General features: G+C 40.3%; 2 protein-coding genes across 9 annotated transcripts in view; one reads left to right on the forward strand and one right to left on the reverse strand.

The window, feature by feature from the left end:
* The window catches only part of LOC144256522 (uncharacterized), a 140,205-nt gene that overhangs the window by 117,674 nt on the left and 9,303 nt on the right, over nucleotides 1-13,228 (reverse strand). The gene's annotated exons all lie outside the window — the stretch shown is intronic.
* Nucleotides 406-13,228, forward strand: part of Popdc1 (popeye domain cAMP effector 1) — a 56,310-nt gene continuing 43,487 nt past the window's right edge. Inside the window, exon 1 of the mRNA XM_077801570.1 lies at nucleotides 406-723. Within this exon, the coding sequence (XP_077657696.1) occupies nucleotides 678-723 (46 nt within the window). The 5' untranslated portion in view covers nucleotides 406-677. The remainder of the gene's footprint in view (nucleotides 724-13,228) is intronic.

Here is a 13,228-nt window from a genome sequence, read left to right on the forward strand (position 1 = left end):
AGATCAGGATTCAGAGTGAGATGTCCACTGACCATTAAAGTAGACAGGCAGCTATGAATCCAGATTCGAGAGAAAGATCTGAGCTAGAGACACAACTTTGGAATATTTAGCATATAGATGGTTTCTGAAGCTATAAACCCAGATGACATGGCCAAGGGAAGAAGCCTCAATACCTGCGTCCAGCACTCCAATGTGGAGGGGATGGGAAGGTGGAGGTGGGGAAGAGTCAGCAAAGGAGATGAGAAGGAGCAGCCAGTGAGACTGGAAGAACACCTGGAGAACATGGGGTCCCAGAAGCCAAATGAAGAAAGTGTTTCCAGGAGAAGGGAGTGACAAACTGGGTCAAACATGGCTGAGACGACACCATTGGGTCAAGTGACACAGAAGTCACTGGTGGACTCAGCAGCAACAGTTTTAGTGGAATGACTAGGGATGAAAACTTTAGTGAGGCAGGTTAATGAGGGAGGCAAGGCGTAGGGAGAACAAGAACAGGTATGTGTTTTAAGCAGTTCTGATGTGAAGGGAAAGAGAAAGGGACAGTAATCTCAACAGGAAGTGGAGTCCAGAGAGGTATTGTTTGCTGTTTTCAAGGCAAGAAATAATGGCCTGTGGATGGGAATGGCCCAAAAGTGAAGGGTGAGTGTCTGGACTGAGGACCTTGAGCAGGTGAACTGCTGATGGGATCCACTGGACTTAAACAAGACCATGGAGAATTGATCGTGGGTAAGAAGAGGAGGCAGAGCCCTGGGGAGTGTGGCTGTTAACAAGGGAGAGAGGTGGTACGAGCTCATGAGAGTTCCCTAGGGAGGACTGTTATTTTGTTACTGACCTAGGAGGCACAGTCATCGAGGGAAATGGGAGACAATGTATTGGGGTTATGTAAAGTATATTACTTTTTCTGTATGTTAGCATGCACTGTAAGTGGGACACTGTGACAAAGTCTGAATCATTAACCTGAGTGAGCTACTGAATGATTCAAGGTCAGCTTGAGCTAAGGGAACAGCTGGGATGATTTATTTGTTCCGGTCTCTGGCTACACATGGCCATCACAGGTAGCTCTTACAAGCAGACACAGTGGCAGCTATCTGCTGGTACAAAGGCCTTTATGAAACCCACTGGCTCATCCATGGGGCTTCACAGTGGCATTGGAAGAAATTCAGATTTTTTCATCTTTAAGACTGTATGGTATTAAGTGTTAAAATAAGAGAATTCCATCTTAGTGAATACCAGGTACTAATTTAAGTATTAATTTAATAGGGACTAATTATCAGATAACTTTCTAACCATGAAAGTCAACTGAGAACAAAGCCACACTGAAATGGGATTTTTTTTTTGGCTTAAATTACCTGGCAAGTGGAGAATGAGAAGACTTTATATACAAGTTTTCCAGAAATCTAACTATTTTTAGTATGGGGAGGAAGGAACACAAAATGGGATGAAGGGATGCTGAAAGAGGGAAGAGAGGGATGCTTGAAACCTCACAGTCTTTGTTTCCATGCACTCTGCACCCCAAGGAGATCATTGTTCTGAGATTAATCTAAGAACAGATTAATTAATTAATTGAAAGTATGTCTCTGAGCCATTACAGAGTGAGGAATTTTTCTTTCCCCTTCAATAGTGGAGCAAAAGGAAATTCATTTGCCCTCTACTCATCTAGATAGTCCGGGATGTCATATTGTAACAGTGCCCAGACTCAGAAGGACAGAATTGATTTGACAGAGCAGTTACAAAGTGATACTCCTAACTAAACAGACAGAAACCATAAGAAAAACAAACTAGGCAGACAGTCCATGTTATTGTAAAAGCAATACATTATACAATATGACCTCCAGGAGATGCCTGATTGAGCCAATTTACGCTCATGTATTGAGCATACATCCATACATGGCATTGGATGCTCTTCCTAATTATGTTCCATGCTCCCCTGTATTGTACACTGTTAAAGAAATGAACCTTTAGAAATGATGTACCAAATTAATATTACATTTTATAAAACTATCTATACATATCAAAGAGATCAATGTACCAAATTAATTCCACTATTGTTTTGTCATACTAAAATGTAATATATATACATATAAAATAAAAATAAATATTAGTATTATATAGACCTTATATAATAAATCAACAGTTTAATTTGATAAAATTATACATTACTTGAAGACCAAAATTCTTAAGTTATGAAAAGATGCAAAATTAAAACATTAGTTACTTTAGTTCTTAGTCATCTCACCATTAGTATTACTGTCATTTTAATAATGAATTGTACATTAGCATGTAATATCCACATGATTTGAGCATAATTTGAAGTTTTATTATTATGCTAAGTTTGACTACTTTTAATACCTGCTAGCTAGTAAAGATTGACAGGGAACTTTGAAATATGATTTTTCTTCTTAAGAACTGATTTGTGCCTTGAACTATAATTTACCCCTTTACTTTTTTATTTCAATTAAGACTTTGGTGATCTTAATAAGGGTAATTTTATTTTATTCATAGGATTCCAAAATATTTTTTAAACATAATTTTATAGTAGGATTTTAGCTCCACTTGATACAAAACCAGATGTTTGGGGTCATCAAAGCCAAAATTACTATTCATTAAATGTAAAAATTATCTCTCAAATTATAAAACACTGTTTTACATCCATTTAGTACTTCATAGTTTACAAAGCACATGCCTACACATGATTTCATTCACTTGTTTCCTGGAATCCTATTTTATGGAGAAGGATTAGAGGCTGAATCACAGAAACGGTGACACTCAAGCTTAGCTGTAAGTCAGTATACTCGAATTTTTCATGCTACAGGTTCTCCTGATTGTATTCCTGACTTGGAGAGCAGTCAAATGCCCCCAATCTGAATTGAATAAAGAATGCTAATTACAAAATGCTAATTACATATCTTGAAATTTGTCAGTGATCCCATGAGGAAAGTGAGCCAAATGAGAACCTGTCTTCTGAATCGTCAGCAGTTAGCAGGAGCTCAAACACAGTCTACAAGTAAACTGTGTAATCAAGTGTAATGCTATTAAAATGTTTGGAAGTTTATACAGGGAAAGAGCAGGGCCAAGTTTCATTGATACAGTTTTAAAAGGTTCTTTAAATTTGAGGTCTGTCCAATTTCATTTCAGATATTTCCACAGCTTGTGTAAGATGTCTCTAGATGCTTTATGCTCCTTGTGATACTGTTTCTCTCTCTTACCTCAGGTAGAATAAAACTTCATTTTCAATGAGCCTTTGTAAGCTAAAGCTTTTTCAAATAGTAGCCAGTAAGGGTTCCAAGATATGGAAGAAATTTTTGGTTTGATAAAAGTGGTTTCTAAAGAACAGGCTATTACTATGGGGTGTACATTGGTTCTCTTGAGAGAAAAGTCTAGCCAATGAATAAGCACAATATCTGTTTTTCTGAAATAAGGGAATTCTCTCACAGTCTGTATACCTCATTCTTCACTTGGGAACAGGGCCTGACACATAACAACTTTGTAAATATTTGTGGCATGGAAGGAAAGTCCTCATACCTGTTCTTGAATCTGTATCTGGATATTCACACTGAATCCAGCTCCCTATTTGATTTCAATTCTGCAGTGCCATTGGCAATTTTATCATGGAATAAGGCCTAAGACCTGTAAAAAAAAATGCCATTTTTTTTTCTTGCTGAAGCTGTTGAAATGAGCTTGAACAGCACCTGTTCAGATGCACATTTATTAGTCTTTTGGTTCCAAGATCACACTTCAGGCCTGAAAATCTGCAAAATTAATTTGCTTAGAGACTCTTTGTGTTGGATGTGTTAAAAGATGAAGTTAGGCATATTGGAAGTTGGAAGAATTTATGTGAATAGACAGTTCACACACTGGGCAGCACCTGAGCACAAGAGGTTCAGCACTCCCCTGTTTGTGGGCTGGAAACTGTATGTATGTGTTCAGGGCGAGACAAATAGAACGTACTGGACTGGTTAAAATGGAAAGTCCCCAGTTAGAGGTTGTTTGGTGGTTTCTGGTGGGTAGCGCCTCTACTTGGAGGTTGTTTGGCGGTTTCTGGTAGGTTGGCTTATGTTTCATTTACAGCATATTCTGGGCTTTGGTTTGCTTAGGTAGGAACTCAAGGCACTGGAGCCCTCTCAGCCCTAATGGACTCCCAATTAAATTTTTTAAAGAACAGAAAGTGAAAATAAATTATTATGTCTCCTGTAAATAATTTCCTTTTAAGTGATAAATAATGTGGCTGGTATTTGTATTTCATTTTTCTGAAAAACAAATAGTTTGGGAGTGCCTCTGACCTCACTTTCTATTTGAAATTTTCTTTGCAAAATTCATCCCTGGTCTAGTGCTCGGTATAAAGTAAATTCTGATTAAGTTCTTTCTGAAAAACATGAATACAATGTGCAGCAGGTATGAACTGAAGAGACACTGATTCAGCATGTGCAAAACACACCTTTCCTTTAACTTGCTATTGACCCCATCTGCACTCACACCCCCTTCCCAATGATGACAGAAAAAAATTCATCCAGATCATTAAAATAAGTTTCTCTCTATTTTAGGCAGTTATTTAAAATGAATCCCTCATCTTTCTGTTTCCCTCTTTGTTTCAGGGATTCAGGGATATGGCCCCATGGCATAACATAATGTCACCTTGTCCTTGGGTCAGCTGCTTTGTTGCTTGACCAGTCCTTCTCTCTGGGTATCTGGCTGTTGGCCCCTAGAGGTAGCTGCCTCTGTTGTTGCTTCTGACATTGGGCTCTCTACCTTCTTCCCTAACTACAGCAGCCTGACTCAGGCAATTCCCATTCACCAGACCACTCGGTATTTATGAAGGAACCAATGAATCGTGAAGGAATCTCTGGATTAAATCATTTGGCTCCATCATCTCTTCCTACTTTCTCCAAATCTGTCTTTACCAAATTGTTCTTGCTGTTCCATCATTAATCAGGGAGAAAGGAGGAAATGGAGGTAACAATGGGGAGTCTGAGGAGGGCAGGGGAGTGGGCTTTCAAAATCACAGTGGGAAGGCCAGTATAATTTCAACAAATTGATATAACCCTGTAGAATATTAACTGCCATTTTGTTGATATTTATCTATTCTATTAGAAAGATAATGTGACCACATTATAAATGAGTCAGAATAGAAAAAGAGAAAACTTTCACTATTCTAACTCAATTTCTATTGACCTATTGGTATATATTTCTTATGTTATTTTGCCTATTCATAATAATTTAAGTTGTAAAACACAATTTTAAAAAATTTGTTCTAATTATTTATGCATGACAAACAGTAGAATGCATTTTGACACATCATACATAAATGGAGTATAACTTCTCATCTGACTGGTTGTACATGATGTACATAGAGTTGTATAGGTCATGTAATCATATACACACATAGAGTAATAATGTCCGATTCATTCTACTATCATTCCTACCCCCAGGATCCCTCCCCTCCCTTCACTCCCCTCTGTTTAGTCCAAAATACCTCTATTCCCATCTCTCCTTATTGTGAATTAGCATTGGCACATCAGAGAGAACATTCAACTTTTGGTTCTTTGGGATTGGCCTATTTCGCTTAGCATAATATTCTCCAGTTCCATCCATTTATCGGCAAATGCTAAAATTCATTCTTCTTTAGGACTGAGTAATATTCCATTGTGTATATATACCACAGTTTCTTTCTTTTTTAATATTTATTTTTAATTGTAGTTGGTTGGACACAATACCTTTATTTTATTTATTTTTATGTGGTGCTGAGAATCAAACCCAGGGCCTTGCACGTGCTAGGTAAGTGCTTTGCCACTGAGCCACAACCCCAGCCCCGCCCCCAGTTTCTTTATCCATTCATTTATTAAAGGTCATCTAGATTGGTTCCATAGTTTAGCTTTTGTGAATTGAGCTGCTATAAATATTGATGTGGTTGCATCACTGTAGTCTGCTTATTTTAAGTCCTTTGGGTATAAAACTAGGAGTGGGATGACTGGGTCGAATAGTGGTTCCATTCCAAGTTTTTTGAGGAATCTCCTTACTTCTTTCCATAGTCACTGCACCAATTTGCAGTCCCACCAGCAATATATGAGTCTACCTTTACCCCCACATCCTTGCCAACATTTACTGTTACTTGTATTCTTTTCTTTTTTTTTATTGTTGGTCGTTCAAAACATTACATCTTTCTTGATATATCATATTTCACAGTTTGATTCAAAAGGGTTATGAACTCCCATTTTTCCCCATATACAGATTGCTGAATCACATCAGTTACATCAGTTACATTTCCATTGACTTACATATTGCCATTCTAGTGTCTGATGAATTCTGCTCTCTATCCTATCCTCTACTATCCCCCCTCCCCTCCCCTCCCCTCCCCTCTTCTCTCTCGACCCCCTCTACTGTAAAACATTTCTTCCACTTGTATTATTCTTCCCTTACCCCTCACTTCCTCTTGTATGTAATTTTGTATAACCCTGAGGATCACCTTCCCTTTCCATGAAATTTCCCTTCTCTCTCCCTTTCCCTCACACCTCTCATCCCTATTTAATGTTAATCTTCTTCTCCTGCTCTTCGTCCCTACTCTGTCCTTAGTTATTCCCCTTATATCAAAGAAGTCATTTGGCATTTGTTTTTTAAGGATTGGCTAGCTTCACTTAGCATAATCTGCTCTAATGCCATCCATTTCCCTCCAAATTCTATGATTTTGTCATTTCTTAATGCAGAGTAATACTCCATTGTGTATAAATGCCACACTTTTTTATCCATTCATCTATTGAAGGGCATCTAGGTTGGTTCCACAATCTTGCTATCGTGAATTGTGCTGCTATGAACATCGATGTAGCAGTGTCCCTGTAGCATGCTCTTATTAGGTCTTCAGGGAATAGACCGAGAAGGGGAATAGCTGGGTCAAATGGTGGTTCCATTCCAAGCTTTCCAAGAAATCTCCATACTGCTTTCCAAATTGGCCGCACCAATTTGCAGTCCCACCAACAATGAACCAGTGTACCCTTTTCCCCACATCCTCGCCAGCACTTGTTGTTGTTCAACTTCCTAATGGCTGCCAGTCTTACTGGAGTGAGATGGTATCTTAGGGTGGTTTTGATTTGCATTTCTCTGACTGCTAGCAATGATGAGCATTTTTTCATGTACTTGTTGATTGATTGTATATCCTCCTCTGAGAAGTGTCTGTTCAGGTCCTTGGCCCATTTGTTGATTGGGTTATTTGTTGTCTTTTTGTCTAATTTTTTGAGTTCTTTGTATACTCTGGATATTAGGGCTCTATCTGAAGTGTGAGGAGTAAAGATTTGTTCCCAGGATGTAGGCTCCCTGTTAACCTCTCTTATTGTTTCTTTTGCTGAGAAAAAACTTTTTAGTTTGAGTAAGTCCCATTTGTTAATTCTAGTTGTTAACTCTTGCGCTATGGGTGTCCTATTGAGGAATTTGGAGCCCGACCCCACAGTATGTAGATCATAGCCAACTTTTTCTTCTATCAGACGCCATGTCTCTGATTTGATATCAAGCTCCTTGATCCATTTTGAGTTAACTTTTGTGCATGGTGAGAGAAAGGGATTCAGTTTCATTTTGATGCAAATGGATTTCCAGTTTTCCCAGCACCATTTGTTGAAGATGCTATCCTTCCTCCATTGCATGCTTTTAGCCCCTTTATCAAATATAAGATAGTTGTAGTTTTGTGGATTGGTTTCTGTGTCCTCTATTCTGTACCATTGGTCCACCCGCCTGTTTTGGTACCAGTACCATGCTGTTTTTGTTACTATTACTCTGTAGTATAGTTTGAAGTCTGGTATCGCTATACCGCCTGATTCACACTTCCTGCTTAGCATTGTTTTTGCTATTCTGGGTCTTTTATTTTTCCATATGAATTTCATGATTGCTTTATCTATTTCTATAAGAAATGCCTTTGGGATTTTGATTGGCATTGCATTGAACTTATAGAGAACTTTTGGTAATATCGCCATTTTGATGATGTTAGTTCAGCCTATCCATGAACAGGGTATATTTTTCCATCTTCTAAGATCTTCTTCTATATCTCTCTTTAGGGTTCTGTAGTTTTCATTGTATAAGTCTTTCACCTCTTTTGTTAGGTTGATTCCCAAGTATTTTATTTTTTGGGGGGATATTGTGAATGGAGTAGTTGTCCTCATTTCCATTTCAGAGGATTTGTCGCTGATATACAGGAATGCCTTTGATTTATGCGTGTTGATTTTATATCCTGCCACTTTGCTGAATTCATTTAGTAGCTCTAATAGTTTCTTTGTAGACCCTTTTGGGTCTGCTAGGTATAGAATCATATCATATGCAAATAGTGATAATTTAAGTTCTTCTTTTCCTATTTTTATGCCTTTAATTTCTTTCGTCTGTCTAATTGCTCTGGCAAGTGTTTTGAGGACTATGTTGAACAGAAGTGGTGAGAGAGGGCATCCCTGTCTTGTTCCAGATGTTAGAGGGAATGCCTTCAATTTTTCTCCATTCAGAATGATGCTGGCCTGTGGCTTATCATAGATTGCTTTTATTATGTTGAGGTATGATCCTGTTATCCCTAATTTTTCTAGAGTTTTGAACATAAAGGGATGCTGTACTTTGTCGAATGTTTTTTCCGCATCTATCGAGATGATCATATGGTTCTTATTTTTAAGTCTATTGATGTGGTGAATAACATTTATTGATTTCCGTATATTGAACCAGCCTTGCATCCCAGGAATGAATCCTACTTGATCATGGTGTACAATTTTTTTGATATGTTTTTGAATCCGATTCGCCAGAATTTTATTGAGGATTTTTGCATCTAGGTTCATTAGAGATATTGGTCTGTAGTTTTCTTTCTTTGAAGCGTCTTTGTCTGGTCTAGGTATCAGGGTGATGTTGGCCTCATAGAATGAATTTGGAAGTTCACCCTCTTTTTCTATTTCCTGAAATATCTTGAAAAGTATTGGTGTTAGTTCCTCTTTAAAGGTTTTGTAAAACTCTGCTGTATACCCATCCGGTCCTGGGCTTTTCTTAGTTGGTAGTCTTTTGATGGTTTCTTCTATTTCCTCAATTGTTATTGGTCTGTTTAGGTTGTCTATATCCTCCTGACTCAATCTGGGCAGATCATATGACTTAAAAAATTTATCGATGCCTTCACTATCTTCTATTTTATTGGAGTATATGGATTCAAAATAATTTCTGATTATCTTCTGTATTTCTGATGTGTCTGTTGTGATATTGCCTTTTTCATCCCATATGCTAGTAATTTGAGTTCTTTCTCTTCTTCTCTTCGTTAGCATGGCTAAGGGTCTGTCGATTTTATTTATTTTTTCAAAGAACCAACTTTTAGTTTTATCAATTTTTTTCAATTGTTTCTTTTGTTTCGATTTCATTAATTTCAGCTCTGATTTTAATTATTTCTTGCCTTCTACTTCTTTTGCTGTAGTTTTGCTCTTCTTTTTCTAGGATTTTGAGATGAAGTATGAGATCATTTATTTGTTGGATTTTCCTTTTTTTAAGGAATGAACTCCAAGCAATGAATTTTCCTCTTAGAACTGCTTTCAATGTGTCCCACAGATTCCGATATGTTGTATCTGAGTTTTCATTTAACTCTAAGAAGTTTTTAATTTCCTCCTTGATGTCTTCTAAAACCCATGATCATTCAGTAACCTATTGTTCATTCTCCAAGTGGTGCATGATTTTTCCTTCCTTCTTTTATCGTTGATTTTCAGTTTCATTCCATTATGATCAGATAAGATGCATGGTATTATCTCTACTCCTTTATATTGTCTAAGAGTTGCCCTGTGACATAATATAAGATCTATTTTTGAGAAGGATCCATGTGCTGCTGAGAAAAAAGTGTAACTGCTTGATGTTGGGTGGTATATTCTATATATGTCAATTAAGTCTAGGTTATTAATTGTGTTATTGAGTTCTATAGTTTCCTTATTTAACTTTTGTTTGGAAGATCTGTCCAGTGGTGAGAGAGGTGTGTTGAAGTCTCCCATGATTATTGTATGTTGGTCTATTAGACTCTTGAACTTGAGAAGGGTTTGCTTGATGAACACAGCTGCACCATTGTTTGGAGCATATATATTTATGATTGTTATGTCTTGTTGGTGTATGGTTCCCTTGAGCAGTATGTAGTGTCCCTCTTTATCCCTTTTGATTAACTTTGGCTTGGAATCTATTTTATTTGATATGAGTATGGACACTCCTGCTTGTTTCCGCAGTCCATATGAGTGATATGATTTTTCCCAACCTTTCACCTTCAGTCTATGTATATCTTTTCCTATCAAATGAGTCTCCTGTAGGCAGCATATTGTTGGGTCTTGTTTTGTGATCCATTCAACAAGCCTGTGTCTCTTAATTGATGAGTTTAAGCCATTGACATTTAGGGTTATTATTGAGATATGGTTTGTTCTTCCAGCCATATTTGTTTATTAATGTTACTAAACCTGATTTGTTTTCCTCTTTGATTACTTTCCCCCCTTTACTGTCCTACCTCCCACTGTTGGTTTTCATTGTTGTTTTCCATTTCCTCTTCCTGTAATGTTTTGCCAAGGATTTTTTGAAGAGATGGTTTTCTAGCTGCAAATTCTTTTAACTTTTGTTTATCGCGGAAGGTTTTAATTTCATCTTCCATCCTGAAGCTTAATTTCGCTGGATACACAATCCTTGGTTGGAACCCATTTTCTCTCAGTGTTTGAAATATGTTATTCCAGGATCTTCTAGCTTTCAGAGTCTGTGTTGAAAGATCAGCTGTTATCCTGATTGGTTTACCCCTAAATGTAATCTGCTTCCTTTCTCTTGTAGCTTTTAGAATTCTCTCCTTATTCTGTATGTTGGGCATCTTCATTATAATGTGTCTAGGTGTGGATCTCTTATGATTTTGCACATTCGGCGTCCTGTAGGCTTCTAGGATTTGGGATTCTGTCTCATTCTTCAAGTCTGGGAAGTTTTCTCCTATTATTTCATTGAATAGATTGTTTATTCCTTTGGTTTGGAGCTCTATGCCTTCCTGTATCCCAATGAGTCTTAAGTTTGGTCTTTTTATGTTGTCCCATAATTCTTGGATATTCTGCTCATGGTTTCTTAGCAGTCTTGCTGAGCTGTCTATGTTCTTTTCAAGTTGAAATACTTTGTCTTCATTGTCTGATGTTCTATCTTCTAAGTGATCTACTCTGCTGGTAGTATTCTCAATTGAGTTTTTAAGTTGGTTTATTGCTTCCTGCATTTCTAGGATTTCTATTTGTTTGTTTTTTATTACCTCTATCTCCCTGTGTAATTGATCTTTTGCTTCCTGTATTTGTTTATGTAGTTCCTTGTCAATGTGATCTTTCATTGTCTGATTTTGCTGTTTCATGTCTTCCTTGAGACTCCAGATCATCTGAAGCATGTATATCCTGAATTCTTTGTCTGACATTCCATCTGTTGCAGCTATTACCTCTTCTAAATTTGAGTTGACCTGCATTGCTTGTGGTCCTTTCTTTCCTTGTCTTTTCATACTGCTCGTGTTTCTTTCTGCTTGGTGAAACTGTTGTTTTTGAAATTTTCCTCCTAATTATTTATATTGCTCTTGTATAATTGAAAAATCTCCCTTGCTGGGCGGGTAGTGGCCGTGCTCCTCCTCTAATTGGGGTGATCTGTCTACCGTGCTGGCGGGCTGCTAGGCCTGCTCTGCCGGGCTGCTAGGCCTGCTCTGCCGGTCGGTCGCAGGTCTGCCCACCCTGCGGGCGTGGGTGGCGGCTCTGCTCTGCCCCTACTCCAATTGTGGTAACATGACTACCACGCCCTCGGGTCGTTGGGCCTGATCCGGATGCGGGCGGCTGCTGTGCTCTGCCCCTACTCCAATTGGTGTGACGTGTCTACCATGCTGGCAGGCCTCTAGGCCTGTTCCGTTGGTGGGTCACAGGTCTGCCTGTCTCTGGCAGTAGGGGGAGTTGGGGGTCGAGAGTCCTTTGACCCTTACGGTCACACCCATGGAGAGATTTTGAAGTTTCCCGCTTGTTTGTATCTGATGTGGGTGGGAGTCACACACCTGCTATAGTAGATTCCGCTGGGAAGGAATCTCTTTGGCCGAGCTTTGGTGACTTCCCCTCTCTGCTATGGTGGGCCCCTGGCTCCTTGTCGGAGTGTCCAAAGGGAGGGGTGGAACTGGTTTGTCTCTAGTCTGACACTATCTTTGGTTTTAGTTCCCAGTTCGCTATTTCGTAAAGGCTTGGTTATATTTCCTTCACGTCGTCTCAGGGGGGGGAGCCGTTCGTCAGGTGGGCGGGGCAGTTAGCAGAGCCCAGAGGGCATGGCCATGTGCTGAGCCATGCGGGGACCCTTCTAGCTGAGTCGGGCCGCCGGGGGCCGCCTGAAGAGCGGGGCAGCTGCGGCTGCGTGGCTAAGATCCGGGCGGGCAGTGTGGCTGTTCGCAGAGCGAGAGCAGGGCCTCCCGGGAGAGCCAGAATGGCGGGGGCGTCTGCCGGTTGGGCGGCCACTCCGTTCCGGGCCGCTTGCAGAAGCTGCTGGTGGCCACGGGATTGGACCTCTGCGCCCGCCGGGGGGCCACCTGTAGAGCCGGGCAGTTGCGGCTGCTTGGTTAATAGCCGGGCGGGTGTGGCGGCCGCTCGCAGAGCAAGAGCCGGGCCTCCGGTGAGAGCCCGGATGGTGGGGGCCTTCTGCCGGATTGGGCGGGGTGGGCCGCGCCGCTCTGGGTGCCGACCGCTTACAGAAGTGGCTGCTGGCTTCGGGGCTGGACTTCTGCTCCCGCCGCCGTGGGGCTGCCTGTAGAGCTGGGTAGCTGCGGCCGCGTGGTTAAGAGCCAGGCAGGTGGGGCAGCCGCTCGCAGAGCGAGAGCTGGGCCTCCCGGGAGAGCCCCTTGCAGGAGCGGCTGATGGTTGAGAGACTGGACCTCTGTGCCCGCGTGGCCGGCCAAGATTCACTTCTCTGGGACAAACTGTCACTTCCAATAAACCTACCAGTTCTCGGCAGCTCTCCTCTTAAGGGAATTTTGCTAGAAGTTCCTCCGTAGGTAGGCTGCAGCTATTCCAATGGGTCTTTCTGATCCCGTTAAAGTGGAGACATTGGAATCGCTGCTTCCTCGCCAGCCGCCATGTTGGATCTCCCCTTGTATTCTTTTCTTAAAATATTTTTTAAGTTGGGGCTAGGGATGTGGCTCAAGCGGTAGCGCGCTTGCCTGGCATGCGTGCGGCCCAGGTTCAATCCTCAGCACCACATACAACAAAGATGTTATGTCCGCCGAGAACTAAAACATAAATAT

This window comes from Urocitellus parryii, chromosome 8 (assembly GCF_045843805.1).
Source record: "Urocitellus parryii isolate mUroPar1 chromosome 8, mUroPar1.hap1, whole genome shotgun sequence".
NCBI classification, from domain to species: domain Eukaryota; kingdom Metazoa; phylum Chordata; class Mammalia; order Rodentia; family Sciuridae; genus Urocitellus; species Urocitellus parryii.